The sequence below is a fragment of the Protopterus annectens genome, chromosome 5.part0, assembly GCF_019279795.1.
Source record: "Protopterus annectens isolate FY-2018-M chromosome 5.part0, PAN1.0, whole genome shotgun sequence".
NCBI classification, from domain to species: Eukaryota; Metazoa; Chordata; order Ceratodontiformes; family Protopteridae; genus Protopterus; species Protopterus annectens.
Genome location: NC_056735.1, coordinates 1,621,445,454 through 1,621,460,488, shown reverse-complemented (window position 1 = coordinate 1,621,460,488; position 15,035 = coordinate 1,621,445,454). Strand labels below are relative to the sequence as shown.

General features: G+C 38.3%; 1 protein-coding gene across 2 annotated transcripts in view; it reads right to left on the bottom strand.

The window, feature by feature from the left end:
- Positions 1-7,026: 7,026 nt before the first annotated feature.
- The window catches only part of MAP3K7CL (MAP3K7 C-terminal like), a 585,495-nt gene continuing 577,486 nt past the window's right edge, over positions 7,027-15,035 (bottom strand). The window contains exon 5 of one of the 2 annotated variants that reach the window (XM_044071398.1): positions 7,027-7,910. In XM_044071398.1, coding sequence (XP_043927333.1) covers positions 7,733-7,910 — 178 coding nt within the window. In that variant the 3' untranslated portion in view covers positions 7,027-7,732. The remainder of the gene's footprint in view (positions 7,911-15,035) is intronic. The other variant, XM_044071400.1, reaches the window with a different exon arrangement.

Here is a 15,035-nt window from a genome sequence, read left to right as displayed (position 1 = left end):
TGACCAAATTTAGTGTGTCCAATCCACCTACTGCAGCGCACCTAGAGCAACCAGAGAAAACCCACACAAACACAAGCAGGACAGGCAGACTCCACACAGAAAGCACCCTAGCTAAGAACTGAACCAGAGAACCTTTTGCTGTGAGATGACAATGTCAACCTCTGTGCTTCTGTTGCAACCATGCAGCTTGCTAGACTAGCATTCCCTGTTTTTTTTTCAGTTGATAAGACTGCCAACTCATCTAGTGGCATCCATTTGGGAAGTTGAAGGAAACCAGAACACTCACCAAAAGCTGTTATGGGCACAGAAAGGACATGCAGACTGTACACAGAAGACACCCAAGTTAGATACCAATCCAGAGAACCAAGCGCTGTGATGCAGTGATGCAGTAATGCTGCCTGTTACACCACTATGTCATCCCCTCTCTCCCCAGATGTTGTGAGAAATGCAAAATAAAGTGTTGCTGGTCTTTATGTGCAGTTCTGTAAAGTATGATACAGGATGTTTTGGAAAAAGAAGAGTGCACAGATCATGCAAATTTAGAAAAGATGATAACAACACAGATTCTTCTTGAATAATACTGGTATTACTTAGATGTTATGACTATGGCATGAGACATATGGAAAGTATGAATGTTGCAGGAACATTCTAACCACAACAGGGAAATAGTTTATCAAGAAGTAACAAATTAATTCCAGCTGAACATGGTAGAAATAAAAAAGTCATTTAAAAGGCTGGGAAAAAGGGAGCTGCTGCACATAACACAGATATCAGAAAAGGGAGATAAAAGAGCACATAGCTCTATGAACAGCTACATGGAAGGACAGAGATTAAAAAAAAAAATTGGAAAAGAAATAAGAATGGAAATGCAACAGGAGAGGGAAAGAAAACAAGAGATTGCACAGTAGTTACATTTATCACAAGAATTAATGCCAAGGAAAGAGAACAATGTGAATGTGTTGGGGATATTAAAGAAGCATGGATGAATTATTCAAACATGTAATGATAATACTTTGGAAAGATGGAAGACGAAATTGGGCACACAGAGAAAGACAGTGGGAAGAGTTGGATAACTTGCATACATTTCTTCTAAACTATTATCAGGATATTTCCTGACCTCCAGATAGGAAGAAATAAATGCAGTTGAAAGATAGCCATTACTGGAGATGCAATGCTCAGAATTCTAACATGCTACTTGTATTTCAGGCATGCCAACACATGAAAAGGTATTTAAAAACTGTTGAAAACTAATTGCCTTCAATAAAAATATGTGAAAGAAATACAAAAAGACAATATAAGATTTATATTCTTGCATCTTGGAGCTGTTACTCAGCACATGGCCACTTTGGCAAGAAAAATGCTGAACGTTGTAGCTTTAATGACATGCCAGCTGATTGCTGAGTTATGGACCACAATGGAGGTTCCAGAAGTGGAAGGACTGGACAGAAGAAAGAGATGTACAAGGTTTATATGTCAGAAATGCTGGTAGAATATACAGGTGGGGGGATGGCAAATGGATTAAGCAGGTATGATAAAACAGAAAATTTCTCAGGAACAGACAAATTATGAAAATATAATGCAGACTATAACAAAATATAATGGAAAGCACAGAATTCACCATAAAATGCCACCTCCCAATGTCTGATGCTGTTATTTTCAATTCTGCAATCCTAACTCCATCAAGTAAGTGAACATGAGTAACAAAGAAGCCATCATTCAGTACAATGCACCTTCTTAAAAAGTGACACAAGTTAACACGACACAACTTATGTAACTAAAATCCATATTTAGGCAGTGAAGCAAGTCTCTCTCCCCCCTCCACTGTGGGTAACTGTGTCACCCCCTGCCATATATCCTGCTACTGAATTATTCTCACTTTGGTGTCACACAACCTCAGAAAACAGCATGATGCTTGCATTCACATGGAAATGAGCTCTGTGCTAATCTCCAAAGCTGTGCGCCCTTGACTTGGGAATAATTAGATAGTGGGGATCTGGGGTATGAGCAGTGGGAGCCACCATACAAAACTGTCTTTTCTCTGAGACAGCTGGACTGCTTCTCAATCAAATTCAAGCTGGCACTGGTCAATGCTGTTGTGCTTCTGGAAATCAGAATTGTGTGATCGTGCATACAACAATATTGTCAGGAAGTGGTATTTTAAATTGAAACCATGTATCTGTATCAGAATATGTTATGTATGTGTATTTGCGTGTGAGAGTGTGTGCATATATACCATTATTCTTTTAAAATAAAAAAATAGTGTGACTAAAGAATATTCTAATGATATTCAGATTGCTGAAAGTGAATCCTTAAGAAAACCAATGCAGAAAAAAAAATTAGAAAAGAGGTAATCCAAGGCTAGGGCTAAAGGAACAGAGACTAGGATATGCGGAAGGAATTGAACTATAAAGATAATGTAGTAAAACATGGAGCAAAATATTCTTTATACAAAGAGAGGAAAAGGGCCAAAGTTATTTCTTCGTAGAAGAGAGCAGGCGCAGGAAAAAGATTAACAGTGTGTTTGATCAAACGTTTTGTACAGAAATATGTCAGATGTTGTGGGTGTATAGATTAACAGGGAGGTTGGCATAATGGTTAAGGTGTTTACCTTACAAACATAAGGTGCAGGGTTTGATTCTCACATGGGGTAATTGGCTAGGCTGAAAATGATCCACAAGGGCAGTTAGCCTAGTACTGATCTATGAACCTAATGTGACAGAGGGTTTTTTTAACAAACCTACAATGTATGCTTGTAAAAATTATGTAACTACACCTTTAAGGACTCTGAGAAATGTGATAACACTTTAAGTGAGTGCAGTTCTGGTCATAGTGCCATACACTACATAATTAGGGATTTAACAGAAGTTTAATAAAGGGTTCTGTCCAGTACAATGGCTACCAGAAATTGTTACCTTTTGGGGGTTTTTTTTGTAATTTTAACTGACTTTTATTTTACAGAGCTTAGGCCTAATATTTTATATAAACTGTGATTAAGAGGCTAGCTGCAGCCAAGCCTCTCAAATTGTGATATACTGGCTCTAAAATGTACTTATGAACTTGCATTAACAAATAACTGTACAAGGTTAGTTTAAAACTGTCTCCTTAAAAAATCTATGCAGAGCTAGTAAAAGTTGTTTTCTAAAACAAAGATATGGTTTCAAGGGCTTTATTTTCACATATTTTCATGGTAAGTCATTAAAAAACAGTCCTTCATATTCCTGTACAGTGTCCTTAATAAAGCACTTAAATGCCATGGGTATGAGGTATGTCTGTGACCAGAGCCATGTAGGATTGGACTGCAATATAGCCTGAGAATAAAGGACCATTGAGGTCACACATGTTTTCTGTTTTTGTAAGGGAATTTAATAGGCATGCCACTGCTAGAGCTGTCATAGACAAGACAGAGGTATATTTATTAGAGTGAGCAAAACACAGTAGCATATATCCTTTCCTAAGCTAACATACATATATGTAATCAAGCAGAGTAGTGCAGAGCAGAAGAACTGAACTACATTTCAGTTTGACACACTGGATCCCAGTCACCATACCCTTTTTTAGAGTCTCTGACTTCTAATTTGTGCGTTTCACTTATCACCCAAACAATCATAGCATTGGCAGTATTCCTTCCAGTAAATGGTCCTGAAGTGTCAAAGAGCACTAAGTCATAGTGGTCAGGGTCTGTGCTATAAGGCTGTGCAATGGAGGTTGAAAAGCTGAAATGGAGAAACAAGGAAGTGACTTAAAAAGCTGCAATATCCAGTAAAGATGGTTACCTTGCCAAATGTGAAACAAAACTTGTCTGTAATATAAGTGTTGGGTTTGTCCAACAATATTTGTGATAAAAACAGAAATAATACTAAAACAACAGATTTGTATTGATCGGGGATTCAGATTATAAACAGTAGCCTAAAAATGAGATGAGATGTAATTTTTGAATATTATTTTTTATCAAAATATATGCTTTCAAATTAGAATTAATTTTACAGAGTACTCTACCCTGTTTTATATGTTACATCTTTGTATGAATATACTTAAATTCAAACTTCAAATCCAAATGTATGAATTTGTTTAAACACTAAGCATATTTCTGTGAAACTGTACAATCATACGAAGCAAACCAAAGACATAAAATACTAAATACTTAGACTTTCATACTTCACCAAAGGAGATACCAGTGCAAGCAGACCAGAGGCAAAAGCCAGGAGTTAGAAACAAATTGCCAAGTGTATTGAACTGCATGCTTGTATGTGCACAGAAAAAGAAGAGAGCAAGTATTAGGTATGACTAAAGTTTTTACATAGTTTAAGGGCATATATGGCGCTAAGATCTTTCTAAAATGGTCAGGTAAAAGAACAACATTAAGACAGTGAGGATGCTGTAAGAGATAACATAAGAATAACATTCATTCATTCTCTGATAACCTGATTAACCCACTTTAGGGTCACGGTGGAGCCCAAACTTTTCCTGACAAAATGTGCACCCCACCATACATAAATCGCACAGCTTTGAGCACTTTGAATGATCATCATATTCCCGACAGCATGCTTTTTAGATGTGGAAGAAAACCAGAACACCCTGTAAAAGTTGACACTGACACAGGTAGGCATACCTCTCAACCTCTTACAACAAAAAATTTGGACAAAGCCTAAAATGATGGGGGGGACAAATAGGGACAGATTTCAAATATTGCTCTTACAAACTTAGAAAGGTGATAGAATAATAGGTTTTGCATTAGCATGAATTTTCTGAAGGATGTGGAGTCTTAAACTCAAATATTTGTCATTATTTAATGACTTCAGTCCTCAGCTATTTGCCAGAAATGTACAGATTTTAGGAGGAACACACCAAAAATATGAGTTAAAAATCTGGACATTCTGCAAAAATCTTTATAGTTGAGAGATATGCGGAGGACACACAGACTCCACACAACAGGCAGCCCAGCTGAATACCAAAATAGAGAACTGATTGCTGTGGGACAGTAACACTAACTACTGAGTCATTGTGTCATACATATCAAAACATTTATTTGCAAAAATGGTAACATGCTGGCAACAGATTTCTGAGAGTGGAGGCAGTTGCAGTGATACTGAGGGGCAATATAGAATCAGTCTTCAAGAATGCTTGAAGAATGCAAGTAAGAATGCAGGGGGAGTATTAGTAAGAGAGGAAAAAGCTGTACAGATTGTGCAGTATTTATTTTTTGTATAGCAGACATGGCAAGCAGTGATGAGACTGATACTTATTATCTATTACAGGTGCCAGTGCGTCTACTGTGAACAAGTTCTACATGAGGAAAATGAAGCGTTTACTAGATGTAATAAAATCATTTAGGAATGGACCAATGTTTTTAGGAGCCTTCTATATAGCCATAGAATATAGTCACAATGCTTTAAAACAGGGCCTGGATTCTCAAAATGTATGACAGCTGTGAAAATTTTCTATCACTGATCTCTCCTAAAGGTATAGTATTCTTAAATAAATCACTTACTTTTAAATGAGTCTGCTAACAATGATATTGTGTAGATGATATTGTTATAAGAATTTTGTAGCCATGAAAAATGAAATGTAACTAAGTGGGCCATCCTTATTTGTCACTCAGCCCAGCAAGCCATCTCTCTCTCTCTCTCTCTCTTTCATTTATTTGAGCGAGTGGATAAGTGAGTGAGCGAGTGTATAAGTGAGTGAGTGAGTGTAAGGGGTAGTCAGTCACCTTGCTGAGAGACTTAAGAAAAAAAGAGTCTTCCACTAACAGGATAAAAGCTATGGTTTCCATTTTGCTGGCATACCCCTCAACCTCTTAGAGCAAGAAATCTGGACAAAGCTATAAATAAAAGTGAGACAAAGGCCCAAAAATAGGGACTTTTTTTAAATATTGCTCTTACAAACTTAGAAAGTAGATAAAATAACAGATTTTGCATTAGCCTGAATTTTCTGAAGGCTATGAAATCTGAAACTCAAATGTCTGTCATTATTTTCTAACTTCAGTCTTTAATGATTTGCCAGCAAACCACAATTTTATAAAAAAATGGACCAATAACATGATGCAAAAATCTGGACATTCTGCGATAATCTGCACAGTTGAGACGAGGTATGCTGGTGATAGAAAACATCTTTTCTGTGTGGGCATGTGTGTATGTGGAAGTAAGTGTGCACAGCCGTGTGTGTGTGTGTGTGTGTGTGTGTGTGTGTGTGTGTGTGTGTGTGTGTGTGTGCGTGTGTGCGTGTGTGTGTGTGTGTGTGTGTGTGTGTGTGTGTGTGTGTGTGTGTCTGCACACGTCCCAAAGCTATGAGCCCTTTATAATGGGAGACTCTCATTTTCCACTGAAGCTAACAGAGTTGACTGCAGGGAGCTCTGTTTGCCCATAGAAAATACTGTTTTTCTTGTGCTTTCCAAATGTAACATCCTTTCAAGGAGACTTGCAAGTTAGTTTTGCTAAACTGAATGCATGAATTGTGCTTCAGCTAAATGAACCATTGTTTTGGTATGTTTAATTCATTATGTCGGCTAGGTGGGATCCTGGAGTCCTCTTTTATATGACACTTTCTATCTTCTTTACCTGTTGTGAATTTAGAACAGCTATCGGTCTAAGCACATTAAGTCTACAAGGGCAACTGGTGCTGCAGTGTAGTATAATATTTCATCTCCAGATCACCTAAAAATCATATCCAGAAATAATCAGTTTCAGTAACTCTTTCTTATGATATGGTGATGAAAGTTTAAAACTCGTGCTGCATCTTTATCAGAAAGAAAAAAGGTTGTGTGGTGAGTAGTTAGGATCTTGTTTACTAAAGGCCTTCATAGAATCTGTGACACTTAATCTGCCATTTTGAAATCTAAGGTGGGATCTTGGGATCCTTTGTTTACTTTTTCATAGGAAATCAACATACATTGTGTAACTTACAGCTAAGCTGCTGTAGTGATATAACACAGATGATATTTTAATATTCATCCACAAACATCATGAATCCTACAGAATATGCTTTCACTCAGTGAAAATCTGACCTCTGTGCTGGTTCATCAGTTTTATTGTTCCCTTACCAGACAGCAGTATCTACTTCTAAATCAGCAGAAGCTGGAGAGCAACTATACATCTTGCATATTTGCTAGATTTTGTGTTCATAAGCATTTTGCTAATACTTAGCATCAAGGAGCACTACTATTTATAGCTAAAGTTCAGTACCAATTAATTTGCATTTTAACATTTTAACATTTACAATATCCATGTACTGTGGTCATTGTACAGGCAGTAGCAGGCATCTCTGCAGCATGCAGGGGGTAGGTCATTTTTAACAGCTGATTATTTCGTATGCTATTGAAAACAGTGCCCTGTGCACATACACACACCTTTTGCACAATTCTCATGAAATCACACAATTCCTACTGCCCTCAGAAAGTACCTTGTCTTGCAATATTTCTTCATACAGTCTGTTTTGAATGCTGTAGTAAAGGATGAGATATGGTTCTGATAGTTTATTGTGCTTTAATTGTATACATTGTATAGAATGACTGTATTTTTCCAATTTTAGCTGTACATAAAACATGGCATTTTTTAAGCTTGTACCCATTCACAGGAAATGCTATGATATTATAATCTGACATTCTGGCATGTAAAACCTCTGTTGAGAATTCAACGGAAGTATTCAACATTTATCACCAAGACCCTATGAAATACATGTCACTTTAACATGAAGTAGCATGTTCTGTCTTATAATGTTGTATGTTCAGATGAGGTTATGAGGACCCTTGTCTTTTCTGCTGTTGTACCCGAAGTTTTTCAAGTAGTTCTGCACATTGGTTGTGGAACAATTTCAGAGTCTGGTTTTCTTCAGTCAGTCGTTCATACTCTAAGGCAAGCTGATAGATATCCATTTCTTGTTCTTCTTTATTCATTTCTGCAATTAGTTCCTCCCTACAAAAAAAAACATAAGAACATAAATTATCTATAAAGCAAGTTAGTAGCATTAAAGATAAAAATTTTCCTCGGTGTACCTGTAATCCTCTTTGTACTTTTATACAGTCTTAATATGACATGTTCTTTAACTCATATCTGTAGCTTCTGATCTCAGGAACACAAGAGGTAATGCTTTGAAACCAAAAATGTGAAGCTTACTACAAAATCCAAATTACTATTCCTTTCCTTCATTTATTCAGTTTATCTCTACATTGCAAATTACATTTAAAACTTGATGATCTGAAGACAGGCCCACCACAAATCTTAAATACAATGATTTTTAAACATTTTGTATAAGAACATGCTACTCAAGTCAGAAGTGACAAACTTCATGACACCCATGCAGACGGGAACTGAAAGTTCGACTGCTGAATCCCACACTAAGGCACTGTATGAGCACATCCACTCATGCATGAATCATGCCATCCTAAATAGAACCAAGATGCTCTCTTTCAAAAAAAGGAAGCCAATCTGGTGGTCCCCTGCCATAAACAAACTTTACAACAAAAGGAAGAAACTGTTGCAGAAAAGAGGAAAATCCCAGGATGCAAAAAACTCCCTTACCAGCCTCAGTAAGAAGCTGAGATCCCTCATACAAATCCTCCAAAGCTAGTTATGAAAATAAAATTGTCAAAAGATTCCAAAGACACCCACAAAGCATTCTATAACTGTGTCAAAAATCTAAATGGCAATGCTCATATCTGCTCTGAGCTACAACAGAATGGCATTAAATATACTGATCCCGAGGATATTGCCAATATCCTGGCAGATCAATTCAGTGCCAACTTCATCCCCCTCTCACCCCCTAAACGGCCCATCTCAATACCGGAAGATTGCCAAATTCTGGTAATAATGGCCACACAGGTAAAAAATACACACTCCAAAGCTAAGAATACAGCATCCATGGAACCAGATGACATCCCGGGCTGTGTATTACATGAACTACAAAATGAACTGGCACCTCACCTAAGTCTCATGTTTAATCATAGCCTCACCTCAGGCTTCATGCCCACTGAGTGGCGCACAGCTACAGTTATCCCACTCCACAAGGGGGATTCCACCTTGGATCCTGGGAACTAATGCCCCATCAGTCTGACGAGCCTAATCTCCAAGGCCATGGAACGTATTATTATGGAACTTATAAACAAAGACATTGGCAACCTTCAAACACTGGACCCCACCCATTTTGGGTTTGTGAAGGGCTGATCTTGTCTCCTAAACCTGATTGACTTCTTTGAATCAGTCTCCAGAGCCATGGACGAGGGTAAGGCAGTCTACACAGCCTAACTGGACCTCGCCAAGGCCTTTGACACCATCCCCCACTCTGGAATCATAGACAGACTTACTAAGCTGGGCATTAATCCCTACGTCACTCGATGGGTTGCCAACTGGCTTGCTAACAGTACCCACACTGCAAAAGTAGCCAACTCCAAATCCTGCCCCAGACAAGTGACAAGTGGAGTATCTCAGGGTTCAGTCCTGGGACCACTCTTGTTTGGCATCTACTTCTCTGAAGTACAGGCCAACACTAAGGGACTCTAGCTAACAAAGTTCGCAGATGACTGCAAACTGGGAGCCATTATTGAATCCAAAATTATGTGGATACTCTACAAAAGGGCCTTACAGAAACAGATGCTTGGTGCCAGAGCCATGGGCTCAAGATCAATGCCAAGAAAGGTATAGTTATCCCCTTTGGGAAAAAACATGTACCCATGAATTACCACATAGGTGGCAGTGCACTAAACACTGAAAGTGTGATGAGGGACTTAGGGACACAGGTGGACAGTGATCTCACCTTCGATAACCACATCGCCGCAACAGTCAGGAAATCCTTCTATGTGGCACACCTCATCAATAAGGGCTTTTTATCCTGTACTCATCCCTCATTAGACCCATTATAGAATACAACACCCTATTTAGTATGTACCTCTCAAGACATCTGCAACAACTGGAAAGGCTGCAGAAATACCTCACTAAAAGAATCACAGGCCTAAAGCAGATGCCCTATGCTGACTGCCTTAAAAAACTTCAGCTATACTCTGTTGCATATCGTCTACTCAGAGGTGATCTCTGCTTAACATACAAGGCCATGTCAAACCCAGAGCTGTTGGACATGCTACACTTAAAGAAATCCCAATCCCTCAGAGCCACACACTCCAGGGATCTAAACCTTGTCATTACAATAAACAAAACATGCTGGAGGGATAGGTTCCTGACCCAGAGACTCCCCAGACTCTGGAATAGACTGCCCATACATGTCAAGCAGAGTGCCTCTTTGGCCCTCTTCAAAAGGAACCTTGACGACTGGATGGGAGAAAGGAAATTCACCCTGGGGATCACGTCAGTCACCCTGCTAGACAGGGGTCCAGGGAAGAAATAGCCAGGGAATTGTTATGGCTAGGCTTGTATAGGCCCTAGGGCCGATAGCCTAGTACCAACCTATGAACCTATGAACTTATAAGAACTGACTTGTAATACTCATTGTCCTAGGTCAGATTTATAAAAAAATATATATTTGTTTGCAGGTGATCCCCTTTCTGAATATCCACCACTTACTAAACAAAATACAACATGGTATTTCAGAGGAGTTTCATCTTCAACCATTAGGAATAAGGCTTGCAAGACTTAAGACAGACCAGTATCGAAAACCGTCACAGACTACTGGCACCTCCCTTTACCCATAATCCTATGAAAAGAAGGGCCTATCGAGCTCTCTTTTGCTGCACACTATGATAATCTGTAAAATGGCTATAGGCTACTTTAGCATTTTTTCACAAACTTGTGAGAGAAAAATACTATTTTCTCCTTCCTTGCCCCCTCTGAATTGTTGATATTTCTGCTGAATTTTTTCAAGTTTCCAGCCAGTTTGTTCCAAGTCTTTTTTTTTTTATCTTTGCAAATTGTCTAACTTACCTCCTTTGTGGGATATTTTGTGCCTCACTGTTTCCCTTTTTACCAGTCTGGCGCTACACCTTTCTTCAGTTCACTGATTTTTTCAGTAAATTTCAATATAATCTCTCCAGTTCTGAGTCATTGCTTTTATTTGTTTCAAAAAAATGTTTTAAGCTTTCTGCCTAGGTTTCTGTAATACTTTGCTTTAACTTTGGCACCAAATGTCTGATAACTGCTGTTGTTATTTTTTGTGTTCTTTGTTTTTTTTTTTTTAAGGTTGATAGTTGCTTTGGATGGAAAAAAAATTAAAATGCAAGTGAAAAAGAAAATTTTTACTTCATGACAAAACATGCTGGGCAAAAGTATATTATCTATAATGTTTTTAAACCTACAACAATTCAAGAGACGAAGAATATATTAGCTTTGGAACAGCTAAAACTTCAACAATGTCTTCTGCAGCTGATGCTTTAAACTCATGCTTTGTCTCAAGATCAGCTCCTTCAGGCCCAATGTCTGAGACATTGACTGCCAGCCTAAACTTAAGAGGAAAGCAGTTAAAAGAAAACTCATATCTGGCATATTTGAAATGATCATGCTAAGGACTCATCTCCAGGTTCTGTTTATAAGAACTATAGGTATTAAAATAATCCAACTTCCTCCCATTCTGGTGTTTCCCAAGTTCTAATAGTAGTAGTTTCCAGATGTTCTCCTATCACATGTCTTGTAGAAGTCAGAAAAATATTTATAACCTCCAAGCATTCTTCAAGGTCTGTGAGGCCTAACCGCAGTATTCGCATTGAACTGGACTAGAGAAACATGGAGTAGTTATTTTCTGAGCTTCATCATTAATGGTATCAAAGCTTTCCTCCATCTAACATTAAAATAGCTAAAAGTCCTTCATCATTCTAAGTTTCTCTACTATTCCACCATCTTGGCTGCCCTCAGCAGGGCATTGTTCAGGCTCTGGTCCCTGTTATACTGATGCTGGAGCTGTGTAGGTCTTGATGTTGGTGTAGAGTGGACTTTCTTTGTCAACTTTGTTTGTGTTGGAGGGACCACAGCCTTTAAGGTTGATGCCATCAATATCAACTCTGCCATCAACATTGAGGTCCTTGGCACTGATGCTACTGGCACATGGGGATGCTTCAACCAAATGTTTTGAACTAAATTTTTCAGTGTCAATGTCAGCCCTAACCTTTTCAGGAGTGACAATGCCAACACTAGGGTCAGTCTTTCACCATTTATTTTCTTAGTATTGACCTTGGAGTCAACTTGTTTCTCAGCTTTAGTGATTGGTGTTGCACTCCCAGGCTGGGCTGCCTGACAGACTTTCTCAGTCTTGATGTTGGCCTTTGTAGTTTAGGCCTTGGTCATTCAAGGTCAAGTCTTCATCTCAAAGTATGGTGCCAGTGGCCATCTCACTACTGTCAATTAAGACTCTTTTGTATTTGCTCCCCCAGTGATTACCCTCATTACAACCTCAGCTGGAAACCTATATTTGTCTGGTACCATAGCCATTCACCATCTCTCTGGCCAGGACATAAGAATTGGAGGGCCATTGCAGGATGCCACTGTCACTTATGTGCATGATAAAACTTCTTCTACCTCTTCTGACCCATTAGCCTTAGGGAAGGCTGAGAAGGCCAAGTTGAAGTGGAAGCATGTGGACTCCCCACAGGATTCACCCTCTCTAGATATAGAAGAGGATAAGGAAGTTAATTTCCAACCATCCCCAGATAACTCCATGTTTGAGTAAGTATTGCAAATGGTGAATAACTAAAAACGCTGAAAATAATTATAAACAGTTATATAATGCAATGACTGTAAAACAAAATCCAAATGATGGTGATATCAAAATACATAAGTCACCTGCAGGGAGAGGAAAACATATACATCAGTGAAATAACATTTACAAATACAGCTCTGGGAATGTTAAGATACAGACTCCGCAAGGCAGGAAACAAAGGTTTGTGAAAACAAACCAAGTCTACTGAGTACAGCTAAGATATGATTTAAAATATTAAGCTACAGACATATTAGAACAAGAATTCAGATTCCAAGTCATGCATACACCCAAAAAAGTTCAAAACAAGCTAATAAAATCTTATACAATGAAGAAAACCATCACAACAATGTAATTTGACACTTTCAGCCAAAATTGGACTTTATTGTCTTCAGGTTCTCAAGTCAGGCAGTAAAATCATTCACAGACTCAGCATCTTCAGCATTTAATGTCAGGAAGCAGACTAATTCACAGACAAGCAAGAAACAACAGAGACAACACAAACAGTGTACAGCAAAAGAAATGAAGGTCACTAGAGTAAAATAAAAAACAGCCAAAAAGAGTATTGATATATGCAGCTACAACACAATGACAAGCAACAGGATTCAGGGTCTTCACATTTCTAAACTTCATAGACTTGCCATGAAACAAGCACCTGAGAAATAAAAATCCAATACTATTAGCACACTTGAAGTATAAATGAACACTTCAAAATTGTTCTAGGCAACCACACTGATGCCACCGTGAGAGGGTCTACATTAACAACCTTTTGTGCAGAAGCCTTTTTTTATCTTTTTTTTTTTTTTGCCTTTGGTTTTCTTAAAGGTTTGTGGAGCTACCTTAAGAGGTAATTTTATCTTACTTCCATCCCTCAATGACCCTGTTCTTGCACAGGATCTATATTTTACATTAGATAAGTCAACTTTTCCTCAGTCTAAACCAGCAGCTAAAGCAAATTAGAACTGTGTTTTTGGGAGACTCTTGCTTGTGGCTGTCCCTTCTGCTAGAAGAATTTCCGAGTTGCAAACCGTATGTGTCAACCCTCCTTACACGTGATCTTTCATACGAACAGTCAACAAATCATTCTTTCATGCCCAGAGTAGCTATTGACAGGAATCTTAACCAATACACTAATCTGTTTTTTTTTCAAATGATTCTAGCAAATGAGAATATTTCTTACATTGTGTGGATGCCCATGAGCAGCTCAGATTTTATTTAAATAGAAATAAATGCATCAGAAAACATCCCCAGCATTTCGCTTCATTCTCTACAAAGAAATTGTTTTCAAATTTTATAAGGTGACTTGTCAAAATGGCTGCTTAATTTTATTAAATTCTGCCATTAGAAATGCATTGCCCTTTTACCCTCTAAAACTAACACTCATTCAACTGTGGCAGTACCTACCCCTCAAGTCATTTTCAAAAATGCATCTTTGAATGGTAATTGTACAACAGTGTGAAGATTACTGACTACTATTCATGTTTATTTATTTATTTGTTTTACTTTTGCCCATTTGCCCAGGACAACTATCTGCAGGGACTAGTGCAGGCATTCAAACCATCCTTGGGAGAAGAAGAGGAAAGCAATTCATCCAGACCTTGTGTTATCCATTCTTGACTGCTGAACCATTTTTTGAATGTATTATACTTCCCAAAAGGAGGGGCATGTAATGATGCATACATATGTCCACTGGTGCTCATGTCTGCCCTTCTGTCTTTCCATACATGTACATTGTGAGACATTAATGATGCTCTTCAGCCTTCCTAGACAGCAGCATTATGCCACAAAATCTCTTGCCCTCCTTAAGATATGTAAGCTGAATATCAGCTGCTCAAGCCTATTAACCTCCCAAGCCAGTCCTTTATCTTCCCAGGACACTAGTCAATCCCAGGTCACCAGTATCCCAGGCAAATGCCCTGCACATGCATCATCAGGCTGTAATCACTTAATACCTTTGCAAGACACCATAAGCTGTATGTAAATTTTAGATCTAAGTCATCTTCCAGAGACAGTCATTAGGAGAATGTTCCATGTGCAGCCACACAGGAGGATAAGCTTGGGACTCTGTTCTAAGGGTTGACAAAAGCGGAACGCCCTATCTCAGATACAACAGTTGCATCCTTAATGTAACACTAGATCTATATGGGCACTTCTAGCTTCATCAACAAACTCACTCACCTTAAACCTATCTCAGACAGGACCCAGAAGGTTATCCTTTATTTATTTATTGTTATTGGATTGCTGGGCAAGTCTAACTTGGTAGAAGCCCATTTTCAGCAGAGGCCCAGGGAGAAAACTTCCAAATTATTGGAAAACATTTTAAGAACAATAATTTTACAATATTCAAAAATAAAACAAAAACATCTGCAGTTTAAATAATTATAACAGGTTAGACATAATATTAAAAC